Source organism: Natrix helvetica (assembly GCF_964273705.1).
Source record: "Natrix helvetica genome assembly, chromosome: 1".
NCBI lineage: Eukaryota > Metazoa > Chordata > Lepidosauria > Squamata > Natricidae > Natrix > Natrix helvetica.
In genome coordinates this window covers 137,264,802-137,281,417 of record NC_138548.1, presented here as the reverse complement: position 1 = coordinate 137,281,417, position 16,616 = coordinate 137,264,802, and the positions used below count along the sequence as shown (strand labels likewise).

The 16,616-nt window shown below is 43.3% G+C and overlaps 1 protein-coding gene across 1 annotated transcript in view; it reads right to left on the bottom strand.

The window, feature by feature from the left end:
- LOC309384463 (glycerol-3-phosphate dehydrogenase 1-like protein) overlaps positions 1-16,315 on the bottom strand; it is a 42,787-nt gene extending 26,472 nt beyond the window's left edge. The window contains exon 1 of the mRNA XM_081938051.1: positions 16,142-16,315. Coding sequence (XP_081794177.1) covers positions 16,142-16,182 — 41 coding nt within the window. The 5' untranslated portion in view covers positions 16,183-16,315. The remainder of the gene's footprint in view (positions 1-16,141) is intronic.
- Between the last annotated feature and the right edge of the window lie 301 nt (positions 16,316-16,616).

Genomic DNA, 16,616 nt, shown 5'->3' with positions numbered 1-16,616 from the left:
AAATCCAAGGTCATGCCTCACCTTCTGATCTAGAAATATCGAGGAGGAGGACTTATGGAATGAATGATCTCACTCCTTACTTTGTAATAGAAGAAATGTTCTAAACAACTGGATAGGCCCATATATTGTTTTCAAGAGGGAAAAAAGATGAAATGAACAAAATACCATGAGGAATAGTTGGTACCTGGTTAGTAGTTGGTAATAGTTGGTATCTGTGCCTTTAAGGGGAAGAGATTGAGGGGAGGCACTCCAGCTGCAGCAGTGTTGAATATAAGCCTTCAAAAGTGGCTACTTTAAGACTTGTGGACTTCAATTCCCAGAATTTCCCTAAGGAATTGAAATCCACAAGTCTTAAAGTGGTCAAGTTTCAAGTGCCCTTGAAAAAGGACAAGAATTTTGTGGGATGGAGACAACCTGTCTTGTAAACCCTGATCCCAAATAGTTCAACAATAAGACAGATAGATTAGACTGAAAGATTAGGGGCCCCATCCTCAATATTAAATCTTTATAATGGAATTCAGATTCTACAAGGTTTATATTATAGAAGTGGTTTATTTATAAGCTTAGCTTACACATGATTCCCCGGTAGGATTTAGGAGATTACAGGTCCTTATATTTGAAGACAATGTACAGGGAATAGCCATAAATTCAAGACATACATTAAAGTTATACAAAGACAGCTAAAACATAACATATTTCTAATGAATAGCTAGAGTAATAAATTAGTCAGGCATGTGCAAAACAAAAAACTTCAAAAAAATGTAGCAAACTAACTATATTGACAAAATATATCTCCTGGATGCCTCTCTTGATATCTCTAAGCTCCCTGCCACACTGTCAGGGACCTTAGAGCTGTGTCTGGAGAAGGCCTGAGCAAATTTTTAAGGGGGAACTGGCAGAAGGCTGGCGAAAGAGGAGAGCATGAGAGGAAAACTAAAGAGAACCCCATCTTGATTGGTCTCTTGATAGGACAGAAAAATGTGGGCAGGCTTTCAAGAATCTGTTATTACAGGACTTCCGGTTCCGGCGGCTATGGCGACGGGCAAGTTCCTTGCCCGCTCCCGCTCCCCGGTGGGCTTCCCCGTCGCTGGGGGGGCACAGGACGCCCTGGAGAGGCGTCCTGCCGAAGGAGCGGCTCGCGGAGGATCCTGGCATCGGCGGCGGCTGGTGGGGGCTTCTCCGCTTTGCTCCAGGCATCGAGGAGCAGTCTCGGAGGGCGCGCGCGCGTCTCGCTCCAGGCTGATCGGACGATGCAAAATTGAACGAAGCAGCGGCGGCGTGGTGAGATGCTTCCTCTCTTCATTCCCTTTCTTTTGATTTGATGGACCTTTCAGCAATTTTAAAGCTAAACTTTCGGATTTCCTTGGAGGTGCGGCTGGAGGGAGGGGGATTCCCCCCCCTGGACAGGCGGCTTGAGAAAATTTTGCTTTTGCCCCCAGGGGAAGGAGGAGGGGGGAGAGCCAACCAATGATGCCTCACCCCTGTAAAAGTGATTTTCACTGGATTTAGCTCCAGGACTTATTGATGACCTGAGAACTTTGTGAACTTTTTAAAACTTTACTATGCCTCTGAGCCCAAAGCTGGCAGGGCAAGATGGCACACTTCCGTTGTCTTCATGAACTGTGAAACCTGACTCCATCTTTAAAATTCAGGCTTCCGGTCTTTGTCTCTGTGTCACCCAAAAGACTCTCTTGTGGATTGTCATTTTTTGAACTTCCTGGGGGGAAAATTCCTCTCTATTGCTAGACTGACTAAAGGAACTCCCATCTGCTTGGATCTTCTGCCTCCTGGACTCATCTGTCTGCTCTACTTCTCCAGCTGTCCATTCTCTACACTGACTGATTTCTCTACTTTATAAACTATGTCCCCCAAAAGACCACCCCCTGGAAAACCTGGCTTTGCCACTTCTGCACCGACATCTGCAACATCCAGTCCTGCCACACAATCAAAGATTACAGAACTGATGCAACCTAAGAGTACAGAGATGGATTTGCAACAAATGCTCCAGCAACTTATACAGGGCCAGGAAGAAATTAAGAAACAATTAAAGGAAATGAAGGAAGAAATTAAAGAGAATCAAGTCCAAATTTATAAGAATTCACACAGACTGGACCTTGTGGAGGGTGGGGTGGCAGAGGCGAGGGGGGGGGGTAGAAGCATTGCAGAAGGGAAACAAAGAACTTGATATCCAACAAATGAAAACAGAGTTTGAGAGAATGTCCTTTTATCTTAGATTTCAAAATGTTATAGAAGCGGATGGGGAAAATATAAGGGACATTATGACTAATATTTTAGCTGAATACATACATAAAGATAAACAACAGATGGAATGGGAGATAGATCTGGTCTATAGAGTGAATTCAGCATATGCCAGAACACACAATGTACCCAGGGAGGTCCATATTAAATTCCTTAGGAAAAGCACAAGAGACAAAATTCTGGGTGTACAAAGGGGGCAAGCATTGACATATCACGACAGGGAGATAACCATCTTGAAGCAGATCCCCAAAAAAATCAGGGAGAAAAGGAAAAATTATTCGCAATTGGCGAATAAATTATACCAGAAGGGGGTGTGGTTTAGATGGTTGATGCCTGAAGGTATGCTGATATTCTGGGAGGAGACAAGAATTAGAATCAATACACCCATAGAGGCACAGGCCTTTATGGAAAAAAACAAAGCGAACCTAGAAAAAACAGAAGACTCTACAACGGTTATACAGGACACGGGAGGGGCCGGAGCTCTGCCAGCGGGGGGAGAAGGGGCAATACCAAGAAAGCTCAGATCACAAAAATGAATAAGAAAAACACATTGTTATAAACAGACCGAAAGTAATAATGAAATTATATGCAGACTTTATATTATAATATATAAATTGATTGAAAATGTTTCTAGAATTAATATGCTGATTTTATATGATCATGTATTAATGTTTCATACTTAGATGTACTTAATGAGTTTGGAGGGAGGGGGCGTCTTCCACACTTGCAACTGCCAAAATTTGTACACCATTCCACCTACCCTTTTCCCTATAAATGTTTAAAAAAACCAATAAAATTTTTTGGAAAAAAAAAGAAAAAAAAGAAAAAAAGAATCTGTTATTACAGGTAGTCCTCAACTAACAACCATTCACTTAGTGACTGAAGCTGCAACAGTGCTGAAAAAAGTGACATGATCATTTTTCACACTTACCACTGTTGCAACATCCCCATGGTCACATAATCAAATTTTGACACTTGGCAATTAGCCGAGTATTTATGACAGATGCAGTCTTCTGGGGTCATGTGATCACCTTTTGCAACCTTCTGACAAGCTAAGTCTTGACAACCATGTTACTAATTTAACAACTGCAGTAATTTCCTTAACAAATCTGGCAAGAAAGTTCATAAAATGGGGCAAAATTCAATTTGCAGCTGTCTTACTTAACAATATAAATTTTCGACTCTCCCCCCCTCTTTCTCCCCCTCCCTCCCTCCCCCCCTCTCTCTCCCATGGGCTCAATTGCCCAGGACATCAAACCATGTGGTCCTGTCCACCATTAAACCATCTTTCCAAACAGCCTCCGTGTTTCCAGTGTCTTTCTCCCCACTTGGAACTGAATCCAGATGGACATTTCTTCCAATACTACCTATGTACCTTTCAATACAATTATATTCCTGGAATCCTTGCTATGCCTCTTTCTTGACCTGATCTGCCTCAAAAGGTTGACCCACTGTTTTTTTTAACATTTTAAAAAAAACCACCAAAAGTCCCAGCCAAAATGCCAAATGTACCCATCAATTTTAAAAAAAGGGTTGAGGGCTTCTGTTTTAAGTCTTTCCCTGGCCTCGGAAACCAGCCTGAATTTTAGGTTGCCTGATGAATTTGAATTTTTTGGCTGACTTTGCAGCAGACATAAAAGAAACATAAAATTTGTTGTCCTCAACCAATCAATAGCTATTAGTCATAGAACTCTCCACATTCAAAAAGTAACAAAGCATCTTCAATTAATTGGATTTTGGAAGAAAACCCATGATTTGTGCTTATTAGCATTATAATCTGGTGATAAAATTTTCAGGCCATTGACACCTTAGGGGATAAGAACCCCTAAGTTCATTTCTTGGATTGCCTTAACTGAGCCATGGAAGGAAACACCAAGTAACAGTTACACCAGGGGTATCCAAACTTGGGAACTTTAAGACTTGTGGACTTCAACTCCCAGAATTCCCCAGCCAGCCATGCTGGCTGGGGAATTCTGGGAGTTGAAGTCCACAAGTCTTAAAGTTCCCAAGTTTGGACACCCCTGAGTTACACAAATACTTGGTTGGTGCGTTATGTTATCAGATGCATGTACCAAAGAGGTAAAGTTTGTATGACAATAAGGCAACCCCAACTTTGTCACTTTGATTACAGGTTCCAATCTGCGAATGCTGTTGCCAAGCAAATTACAGCAGAAGAAATGCCAGGTAAGCTACTTTTTTCTCCTGGAGAAAATATGAGCCATACCTATAATAAATAACAGCCTGAGATAGAAATGGGGAAAGTTTTTCAACTTTGGGATTTTAAACATATCCTTTGGGTTGGTTTTTTTTAATAAGACATCCAAAGTGTATCTCCTTTTTTTTTAATGCAGTTTTAGAATCAAACTTCTATCTGGACTAAGATTTAATAGAGGTAACTTCTTTAAATATTTTTTATTTATACCACTTTTGATGCAAAAACTTTAATATTTATTTGTTTGTTAGTTAATTAGTAGCACGCAGGCAGAACTGTTTGAAAAGGTATGGGGGATAAATCAAGAAGTAGAGGAAGCTACCACAACAGAAATCTTCTTTTGATTTCATTAAGTGTATTTAAATACATTGAATTAATTATAGTTAATATCATTGTTTTTAAATATATTTAATAAGCACCTCTGACTTCATTGCACATCCTTGATTTAGGGATAATTCCTGAAGGGATCCTGTGCAGTGGTGGGCTCTGGATCCTGTTGCAACAGGTACGGTTGCAACGGGCCCTGGCGTCCACTACATGAACGTGCGCAGTGTGCGCATGCATCCTTATCTCTTGCGACGCCTCCGTGAGCCTCCATGAGCCTCTGTGATGCTCCAGCTGCTCGGTGGAGCATCGCGCAGGTGCCGTGCACTCTGTGCGCGTAAGCACTGAACAGCTCAAATACAGGTAAGGAGCTTGGGTGGGCGGGTGGGTCCTCTGTAGCATCGTACTGGAACGGTACCCGGTGCTCCGGCAGGCACCAGTACGCCTGTACTGGGGCGTACCGCCTGCAACCCACCACTGATCCTGTGGCATCTCAGCCAAGACTAGCCAGGATGACAATCCAGAAAGTTTCTGTCATTAAAATTATGTGACTCTAAGAGCCACTGTCCCCCTTTTTCCCCAGGCTTCTGTGAAAAGGGAAATGGGTTGCTTTAATTAATATAAGGAGTGCTAAGTTTGCAGAACATCTGAAGAACTTCCTTGGAATTATTCTCAATGTATTCAAAGGTCAGGAATCTAACTCTTCTGTCATCTAAATGTTCTGTGTACATTCTGTTTCTCATCAGCACATCTCGTAACTAGTCACTGATGCCAACAGAAACTTGGCAATTCTCTCTCTCCTTCATTTTTTCCCTTTTTCAAATTGACACCAATCACTGCTCTACATATATGTGACTTTGGATACTCAGTGCTGATTTAAATGGGTAGATCTAATCCCATTACGTTTTATTTTGTCCTCCTGTGAGATGAAACATCTATTCATATGACAATAATGAAAAGGAAATTCAGGAATTGGGAATTCTGGAGTATAGTAATTGGGGATGATGATGAAAAACCAATGAAGGGGGAAAAACATCTTATAGATGAATGCTTTTCAGTGTTAGGCTGAATTTCTCCAGCTTGCACAATTATAACAGAGGAGGAATTAATGAAGTAAGAAATGGATCTCTCAAAAAATTGGCAATTTTCTTCTTTATGTTTTAACTCATTGTTTGCACCCCATGGAAAAATGACCCTGAATTTCAGGCAACCAGCTCCGATGATTATCAAAGACAACAACAAAAAATCTCCCTTGATTATTGTATTCCTCGCTCTTCTCAGACAACTCTCCTATTTAAAAGTAAAACATTTGTGGAACAAACTAGTTTTTCCTTCAGTTAAATTTAGTATATTTCTTGAGTAAGAGGTATCCTGCCATCGGTGTCCACAGAGTATTGTCAAAAAAAATCAAGATGGCAGTCACAATATCTTGGTGGAATTCTAGGCAATGTGCCAGTGGTGGGTTTCAAATTTTTTTGGAACCTATTCCGTAGGTGTGGCCTATTTTGTGGGCGTGGCTTAGCAGTCATGTGACCGGGTGGGAGTGACCAACTTGTAAATGTGGTGAAACTCATTTAACAATGCTCTTGCTTAGGAACCAAAATTTTGGGCTCAATTGTGATCATAAGTTCTCTTCCTTTTTCTTTCTTTCTTTTTCTTTCTTCCTTCCTTCTTCCTTTCTTTCTTGTGTCTCTCTCTCCCTCTTTCTTTCTTTCTTCCTTCTTCTTTCTTTCTTGTGTCTCTCTCCCCCACTTACTTTCTTTCTTCATTCCTTCTTGTGCCTCCCTTTCCCTCTTTCTTTCTTTCCTTTCTCTTCCTCTGTCTTCCTTCCTTCTTTCTTTCTTTCTTTCTTGTCTCTCTCCCCCACTTATTTCCTCCCTCCTCCCTCCCTTCCCTCCATCCTTCTTGTGTCTCTCTCTCCAACGTTCTTTCTTTCTCTTTCCTTCTTTCTCTTTCTTTCTCTTTCTCTTTCTATCTTTGTCTCACTCTCTCTTTCTCTCTCTCTCCCTTCCTTCCTTTCTCTCTTACTCTTTCTTTCTCACTTTCCCCCCCCTCTCACACACACATACCTTCCAGTTGGTCTTGGTCAAAAGGGCACCTTTTCGGTCCCAGCTGGGCATCTGAAAGAGAGTGGCCGAAGTGGCTTCTCTCTCCTCCTCCTGCAGCCGAAGGAAAAGCCCCAGGGAGACGGGCTCCACGCGCTGCAGCCCGGCAGAGCAGCGCGCAAAGCTCGTCTCCCCGGGGCTTTTCCTTCGGCTGGTAGGAGGAGGAGAGAGACGGACTCCGTGCGCTGCTCTGCAAGGCTGTCGCAGCCGATCCTCCGCTGACGCCTAAAGAAGAAGCGGTGGTGGATCCTCTTCTTTAGGGGTCAGCGGAGGATCGGCTGTGACAGCCTTGCAGAGCAGCGCGTGGAGCCCGTCTTCCTGGGGCTTTTCCTTCGGCTGGTAGGAGGAGGAGAGAGACGGACTCCGCACGCTGCTCTGCAAGGCTGTCGCAGCCGATCCTCCGCTGACCCCTAAAGAAGAGGATCCACCACCGCTTCTTCTTTAGGCGTCAGCGGAGGATCGGCTGCGACAGCCTTGCAGAGCAGCGCGTGGAGCCCGTCTTCCCGGGGCTTTTCCTTCGGCTGGTAGGAGGAGGAGAGAGACGGACTCCGCACGCTGCTCTGCAAGGCTGTCACAGCCGATCCTCCGCTGACCCCTAAAGAAGAGGATCCACCACCGCTTCTTCTTTAGGCGTCAGCGGAGGATCGGCTGCGACAGCCTTGCAGAGCAGCGCGCGGAGTCCGTCTCTCTCCTCCTCCTACCAGCCGAAGGAAAAGCCCCGGGGAGACGGGCTCCACACGCTGCTCTGCAAGGCTGTCGCAGCCGATCCTCCGCTGACCCCTAAAGAAGAGGATCCAAGCAGGGGTGGTGGTAGCTCCGAGCCTTCTCGCCTTCAGACAGAGCTGATTCTGCACCTTCTACGTTGTCCTGGGCATGCGCCCACCAGCTTGCCTGTCTTGTCTTACACAAGTTGGCCAGCTGAAGCCTCCCGCCTTTCCTGAGCAACTGGCAGCTGCAAGAGGCGCGAAGGGGAGGCAGGTGGGGTTTGCAACCCGAAGGCTGGCATTTCGTCTCTGCAGCGTGAACCAGCTTGGGTGCGACTGGAGAAGCTTCCTTAGTGGAGCTCCTGAAAGGGACGCAGGCTGCCACCGCTCCACTGAAGACATTTCTGAGAAGAGAAACTTCTCCGGTCGTGCCCGAGCTGGTGGAGCGCAGGCAAGCGCCGTCCCGTGAAAGGGGCGGGACAGGAAACTTACTTCCGGGTTCATTGGCCAACCGGATCGCGCGATCCGGTGCGATCCGGCAGAAACCCACCACTGCAATGCGCATAAAAACAGGTTAAGATTAGATTGCACTGTTATGGCTGCCATCTTGACTTTTCTGACATATAGGAGACCTCTGTACCCTGTTGTTCATAATATAACCCAGGAATACATTCCTAACTTTTGGCTTTCAAATATAGTTCTTTCCAATAGCAATAACTGTTTCTCAACAAAGGCTGTGATGAAACAAAACTGGGCAATAGGGTAGCCAGATTCCAATATTTCTTACACAAGCATATTTGTAGTATCACATCAAAACTCTATTACTTGCAATGTGTAAAATTTGTAACCGGTTCTTCGGGAAATTGAAGATTTTTGAGGGGGAAGAGATGGCTTTCAACTGAAGCAACATAATTTTCATTGTTACAATTCAGGTAGTCCTCCACCTACAACAGTTCGTTTAGTGACTGTGCGAAGTTACCAGATCACTGGAAAAAGTGACTTATGACCATTTTTCTCATATACAACCATTGCAGCATCCCGATGGTAACATGATCAGAATTTGGATGCTTGACAACTGGTTCATATTTATGGCGGTTGCAGTGTCCCCTGGTCATGTGATCCCCTCGGAGACCTTCTGACAAGCAAAGTCAGTGGGGAAGCCAGATTCACTTAACAACCATGTCATTAATTTAACAATTGCAGTGTCACTTAATAAATGTGGCAAGAAAGGCTGTAAAACGGGACAACATTCACTTAACAAATTTCTCACATAGCGGCATAACTTTTAGGCTCAATTGTAGTTGTAAGTCAAGGACTAGCTCTAATCATTTGTTTATTATTATTTCTTTTGCCATCCAAAAACCAAAGTCAACTCTCTTATCCCTGGTTGATCAGGGTAACAAGGTTGATACATGTAACTTCAAACCACTTTCATACAAAAAGATTGTTGGTCAAAGTCTCCCAGAAATGAGGGGTGTGACCTTACAAAGCTATTCAATGCTGATAGAGTTCATGGGTTGAGTAGTGCGCTCCATGGGATTATGTCCTTCTGGGTAAGAGAGATAAGAAGGACACTAAATCTCGAACTGAGGAAGAGAAACTAAACTTCATGCGCCATGAATCAATTTATTATGTCTTGTTATCAGAGCCGTATTTCTTTAACCCACAAAATTGTTGTTAGAGTGCTTAGCTGAGTAATATTTGGGGGTGGGGGGTGGAAACATTTGCACAAAGACACCTGCCACGTGTTTCTCAATAGCAGTTACCTTGCAAAAGAGGTACAATATGCAGAGTTCATGATCTTTATACAAATTAGCTATTTTATATTCAGAAACAGCTGCCGGTTGGATCTAGTAATTCTGCCAATTATTTAACCCTCAAGCAAAGTACCAATATTAGCTATTAAACTCAAAATCAGATTCATTTTTTAACTAATTCATTACCACAGATGATAAATTATCTAGATACCAGTCAGGCCTGATGCAACTCACAAAACATCCACTTGCTGTATATTATTAATATCAGCCTGAGTTGTCCCACTGTAGGATCAACTGTAGGTTTTGGACTATGATCTACTACATTGCGCTGGTTCCATGGTCGGTTAATAGATTGATTGTAATGATTTCTCAGTTTAGACCAAGGAAAAGTGACCAGCCCAAAGTCATCAAGCTAGCTTCCATGCTTTTGTAAAACTAGGATCAGGTTGACACAACTTTATCACTGCACTATCTTGGTTCTTAAGCTCCTACATATTACTGGGAAATATGTAGGAGCTTAATATGTAGGAACATATTACTGTTCCCTAAAAACAAGATCATAAAGGCCACAGAGTTTCATATGCTAATTCAAGGCAAGCCACCATTTTGTGCCTGGAAATTGCAATTTGAAAAAAAACTTTTGCATTTTTTGAGGAGGGAGCTGATGGTGTGGGTGCAGGACAGTGATACTGAGCAGACAAAGGAGAATCTTTAGTACTTTGCTGAATTTGGAGGGTTTGGGACTTTTATTAAAATAGCTTAAGACTATTAGAAATCTAAGGCACTTGTTATGCATCTTCTTTTTAAAACAAACACAAAATTGTGTACCAAGATGATTTAATGGTTGTCGCTGAATGAAAAGGGCTAAAGGCTGTATGCGAATCTTTGGCCACAGACCACTCAATGCTGTGTTTAAATGCATAGACACATTTCTAGAAGTAAATTCCAGAATTTAGTTTTAGTAAGTGACGGCACCTAAATGGTGCTATATGGGCTTGGAAGCTACCGTATTTTTCGCCCTATAAGACGCTCTGGAATATAAGACGCACCCAATTTTAAAGGAGGAAAATCTAGAAAAAAAAGATTATGAACCAAATACTATAGTAAAATATTTTATATCAACTGTATAAAGTTAACAGCAGTTTAAGAACAATTTTATGTCAACCATGTAACATATTAAGAACTATCTTTACTCTCATTAACAGTCAGAGCAAGAAACAGCAAGAAATCCAGAAATGAAAGAACTGTCAATATTACCAATATGTTCTTCATTTCCCCTCCCCCCCTTATATTTCATCTGGTGCTCTCTTATCCAGCCATATTTCATCTAGTTGTCTCATAACCCCTCATATCTCATCTGGTGCTCTCTAACCCCCATATTTCATCTGGTGGTCTCGTAACCCCCTCATATGCATCTGGTTTGAGTGAATGCTGCTGGAAAGGAGATTGTAAAAACTCATGAATGAAACTCATTTAACAATGCTCTTCCTTAGCAACCAAAACTTTGGGCTCAATTGTGATCATAAGTTCTCTTCCTTTTTCTTTCTTTCTTTCTTTTTCTTTCTTCCTTCCTTCCTTCTTCCTTTCTTTCTTGTGTCTCTCTCTCCCTCTTTCTTTCCTTCCTTCCTTCCTTCCTTCCTTCCTTCCTTCCTTTCTTTCCTTCCTTCCTTTCTTGTGTCTCTCTCTCTCCAACGTTCTTTCTTTCTCTTTCTATCTTTGTCTCTCTCTCTCCCTTCCTTCCTTTCTCTCTTACTCTTTCTTTCTCACTCCCCCCCCTCACACACACATACGTACCTTCCAGTTGGCAAAAATTTCTGTTTTGCCAGTTGGGAGGCTGGCAAAGAAGCCTCGTTTTTCCTGCCGCCCGTGGCACTTGCTGCAACTCGGACAATGGGGAGGTGGGAGTAGCGCTGTCCGGGTTGCAGCAAGAAGAAGGATCGGCTGCGGGTGTCTGGCAGAGCAGCGTGCGGAGCCCCGCGGAGCCCCGGGGAGACGGGCTCCGCGCGCTGCTCTGCCGGACTCCCGCAGCCGATCCTTCTTCTTTAGGGGTCAGCGGAGGATCGGCAGCCCGGCAGAGCAGCGCGCAGAACCCGTCTCCCCGGGGCTCCGCGCGGCTCCGCACGCTGCTCTGCCGGATTCCCGCAGCCGATCCTTCTTCTTTAGGGGTCAGCGGAGGATCGGCAGCCCGGCAGAGCAGCGCGCGGAGCCCGTCTCGCCGGGGCTCTGCGCGGCTCCGCAAGCTGCTCTGCCGGACTCCCACAGCCGATCCTTCTTGCTGCAACCCGGACAGCGCTACTCCCACCTCCCCATTGTCCGAGTTGCAGCAAGTGAAGTGCCACGGGCGGCAGGGAAAACGAGGCTTCTTTGCCAGCCTCCCAGATGGCAAAACAGAAATTTTTGCCAACTGGAAGGTACGTATGTGTGTGTGAGGGGGGGGGGAGTGAGAAAGAAAGAGTAAGAGAGAAAGGAAGGAAGGGAGAGAGAGAGACAAAGATAGAAAGAGAAAGAAAGAACGTTGGAGAGAGAGAAAAGGTCTTTGCTCCCTCTCTCTTGCAGCAAGCCCCGATGCAAAAAAACGCCAAGGACTTGCGAGTGAGTGGCAGGGGCGGAGCTTCCGGGTTCATTGACCAACCGGCAGAAACCCACCACTGCCCAGGTGGCTACATTTGGCCTATAAGACGCACCCAGATTTTCACCCTCTTTTTTGGAGTAAAAAAGTGCGTCTTATAGGGCGAAAAATACGGTAATCAAAGCTAGGCCTGGCCAATGCTCAGAGATTGTAGGAAACTGCATCATTGTGTTAATGAAGTTGTTCAATTCAAATGAGAACTCACCTTTGCCTTTGTACAATTGAATTGCTTCTGCATTGTTGGTGATTGTGCAAAGATCATCAGTATCTCTCTTCATCATTACTGATGACCTCAATGATAAGCAGTGTGTTTCTATCATTCAGGAAACTTTAAAAAAATTTTGTAAAATGGGGTCTTTTGCTGTATTAAAGGATTATAAAAAAATAAAATTGGGGGTTTTATTTTAAATAAAAACCCCAATTTGGACTTTTTCTTTGTTTTGTTTTGCAGAGTGGGTGCCCTTATCTAGCACACCTTGTGCCTGATTGAAAATTTTTCTTCTGCGTGGATGACTGTATGGCCAATTTTGGAGGTTAGTTCTCTCACTGATGGCCTCTTCAGTTTGTACACTCACAAATCTGCTTCAAAGAGAAAAAACCCGAAGAAGGAAACTTTGCAGCTGGTATCAATATTGTCTGGAAGGAGGACTCCCAGCTGATGTCCCAGCAACATAAGATTGAGGAGCGGGTCTCCATGCCCCCATACTGATTTCTCCCTTTTGGAGGGCTCCGAAAGGAGCTAAAACCAACCTGTAGGGGTGATGAAGAAAAGAGGAGTGCCCTGCAAGTCACGGAGAGCATCAACTCTTCTGCTCGACTCAGGGCTTTTTCCCTTTCATTCACAACAAGGAGAATAGGCAGCCATAATGGCTGCCATGGAGCTGGGACAGCCGAGGCAACAAAGAAATGTTCAGGAGCGGTGTAGATGAACAATGATTGGAGCTGGGTGAGAAGATTCCTTTTTTACTTAGACCCTAACTTTAAAAGAAAAAAAGAAGAAAATCCAGGAAAAGAGATTCTTAGAACTATTTCTTAAAACGGCAAATAACCATAGAGAGAAAAACCCTAGAGCCAAAAGAAAGGAACTAAGGGGAGAAAAGCTAAAGACCTTTTAAATTATAGAAAATTGGATTTTTAAACTAAAAAAGATAATAATGACTGATGAAATAAACCAAGGGGAAAGTACCTTAAGAGATTTAAAAATGGAATCGGATAACCTGGAAGATACTTTTGAAAGGGAGATAGGGACGTGGATGGACACTCTGGAGACCTCGCAGCTTAGGAGGATAGAGATGGGAGAAATATTCAGACTGGTGACGATACAGATGCTGATGGAGACTAAGAGCCAAGAGAGGAGCATGTGAGGCAAGCTAAAAAAATGAATAAGAATTGAAGTATTAAAATGGCAAGAGATGATGGATAGAAAGGATTTTTTTCTAATATAATGATGGCCTGATTAAAAACTAGAATAGAGGTAGAAATAAGAATACACATCTTTATATAAAACAATAGTTAGATGGAAAAATTGGAGGTTGAAAGATAGCACTATTAGATATGTTTAAATAATAGGATTGCTACTAGAATGGCATTCTGAGACTTTGAATAACGAAATAATGAATGACTATGCTTTAATATAAACATGTGTATTAACACTAGGATTAGTAATGGTGGCCTGACTAGAAGTTAGAATAGACGTAGAAATAAGAAATAGGGGGAACACTAGAAGATATAATTTTTATATAATAGAATATAAGTAATAACTAGATGGAAAGATTAGAGGTTGAAAGATGATATTACTATGTACGCTTAATAATATCATTGACATTAAAATGGAACGATGAAATATTGAATAACTACTCTAAACAAACATGTATATTAATACTAGGATTATATAAATTTGATTAATGTAACAATTATTATTATTGCTAATTGTAGCAAAATGAATTATATTCAGAGGCTACACTGTTCATGTATTGATATTGATATATATTTAAAAACAAAAAAAGCAATACAACTTTTTAAAACATTGAGCCTGGAAGGATATGGAGCAACTAAACTGGAGGAAGCTGGAACACATTATCATCATATCAAGAAAGTCTGTCAGCTGCTGGGCAAAAGCCTTCAGGCACCTGTAATGCATACAGTTACATGTTTTTCTTCAAAATTGAATAATTATTGAAGCAAAACAACACTGCCTTCAGTATGCGGATTTCTGGGAGAATGGCCAAACTGCTTAACAAAGCTGTTCTGTTGTATAATAGAAATGTAAAGCTTTATGTAAACTGAAAGATGATTAACAGAGACTTCATGAAAAGAGCAGGGTGGGGTAAAATGAAGAGAAAAATGGATTTGATCAGTATAAACATTATTAGAAACTCAGCTTGTAAATCAGGTATTATCATCTGAAAATATGTAATAAGTGTTAACCCATGGGAGTTTGCTGGCTGGAACAAAAAAAAAAGTTTATAATCAAGTTATTTTGGGACCTGGAATTGAAAGAGCCAACAAGCAGATATTACAGAAAGTTGCCTCACTCTGTCTAGAACTTCTCTATTATTTTTCTGTTAAGATGCAAATTTCAAAAACGCACTGTAAGCTGACTTTCAGAATTCACCAATAAATACATGATATAAATTGTGGCTGCAATAATCCACTTAGCCCCTTCCAAAACAAATCAACCATATCCCTCCTAATCCCTTTTTGAAGTATAGGCACATTTCTGGATTCAGAAGCTAAGAAAGCTTGGTTAATATTTAGATAGGGGACTTACATAGGGGATACTAGTAAGCTCTATTATTTTCTTCCATCCCTGCCTGTCCTTTTTTTAAAAGATTGTAAATTAAATTGTAAATTTTCAGTTGCTTGGATTTTTTTCTCCATATCTAGATGAAACAAAACCAATGTCTCCCTGTCCTATATAAATCATCTGGAGTGGATCGACTTTTACAAGAGATGTTTTATCAAAATGTTGTCATAACAAGACAGTTAAGATTGCATTCCAGTTCCCTCTGGGGTTCTCTTCAAACTTTTTAAGATTATATTTGATATCTCATCTGGTACACAATTCCAATCCTTGTAAACACCTTCGGAGGAAACTTTAATAGCCATCTCTATATAGTGTCTTTATGTATCATTGTCATATATATCATTAAACTGAATTTCCAGTTCACTGTGATCTTGTGTCAAATACGGCTTCACTCAACTCACGTGATTATTGGGTTGATAAAATTATAAAGAAGTGAGGGAGGTTCTTGAAGTTTGAGCAAGAAAGGTACACAATATTATATATTTTAATGAAATATTCTGAAATGTTTTTTAAAAAACCCATGCTCACCACCAGGTTAGACAGAACACTTATTTCCCGAGTGCCTGGTATGTAGAATAGTAGATAACGGGTACCCAAAGAATAATGTAACAACCAGAAGTCTGGGAGTATCTTAAAACCAACACATGTGCAGCGGCACAAGGTTTCATGAATCACAGTGTGAGTGGGCAAGTATGTCTGTATCCCCCAAATAATTTTGTGAGTGGTTGCAATTTCTAAGTTAGCTAGCACCACACTCTGTACTTCCTACATTTCATTTCCCCATCTGTCCACTATTTCCTCCCCCACCTCTCCAAAGACAGATGTCATCCTGCCAAGGAAAGCATAGGCCTTAATAAATGTGTTAGTTCTTAAGCTGCCACAAAACGGGGATGATTTCACTGCAACAGACCCCAATTGGACCCCCGCAGGAGGCCGCCCAAACATTACTACGTGTAACTGGGATGCGGGGGGGGGGCATCGTGTGAAAGGTGTCGCTATTTTCTCAGGTGCGTAATAACCCTAGGGGGAGACCGGCGCTGCCTATGAAGAGTGAGCGATATGATCCAGAACTGGCCGCCTATAAAACTCGAGACTCCCTTTTTTTAAACAGAAGCAATCCTCGTTCGCTCTGATCACCTGACGGGAGGCTGGGATCAGTTCTCGCTCTTCATAAGAGAGACCAGAGGCGATCTTTCTCCTCCGTCCCCCACTCCCCCCCCACCCCGGAAAACCTCAAGATGAGCTCCCTGGAAGTGGCAGAAGCAGGGGGAAGGGGGGGGCTCTCAACAGGTCTGTTACACCATCCCTCCTCGCCCCCCCTCCCACCGGCGTCCGTGATCCTCACCAGTTGCCGGATCCGATGATGCAGACCTTCAAAGGAGGCATGGTGGCGGAGGTGGTGGCGGCGGCGGCTGATGGTCGGTGGTTGGGATCTCTCGGAGCGTCGCGGCTGCCCTCGGCTCACTCAGCGTCGAGTCGTGCGCTCCTCCGCTTGGAGCGCCTTTGACGGCGGGCTGTGACACCCGCCCACCTGGAAGCCGCGCCCGCCGCCTAGTCCCGTAGATCCTGCCCGCAGGGGAGGGAAGGCGGTCCTGCGGATCAACGAGAGAAGAGCCGGATCAGAGCGAGCCCGGGGACAGAGGCCGGGGAGAAAGGCGGGCTCGGTCCCCGTCGCTTGCCCGCTGGGGATGCGTGGCTGGAGCCAAGCGTCCCCCAAGGGTGGGATCCTGGAGGGGAAGAGCAGCAGCCGGGTGGGAAAGGAGCAAGAGCATAACGGAAAAAGGGCTGCTTGTGCTGCCTTTTGAGTGTTGTGCCTGCTG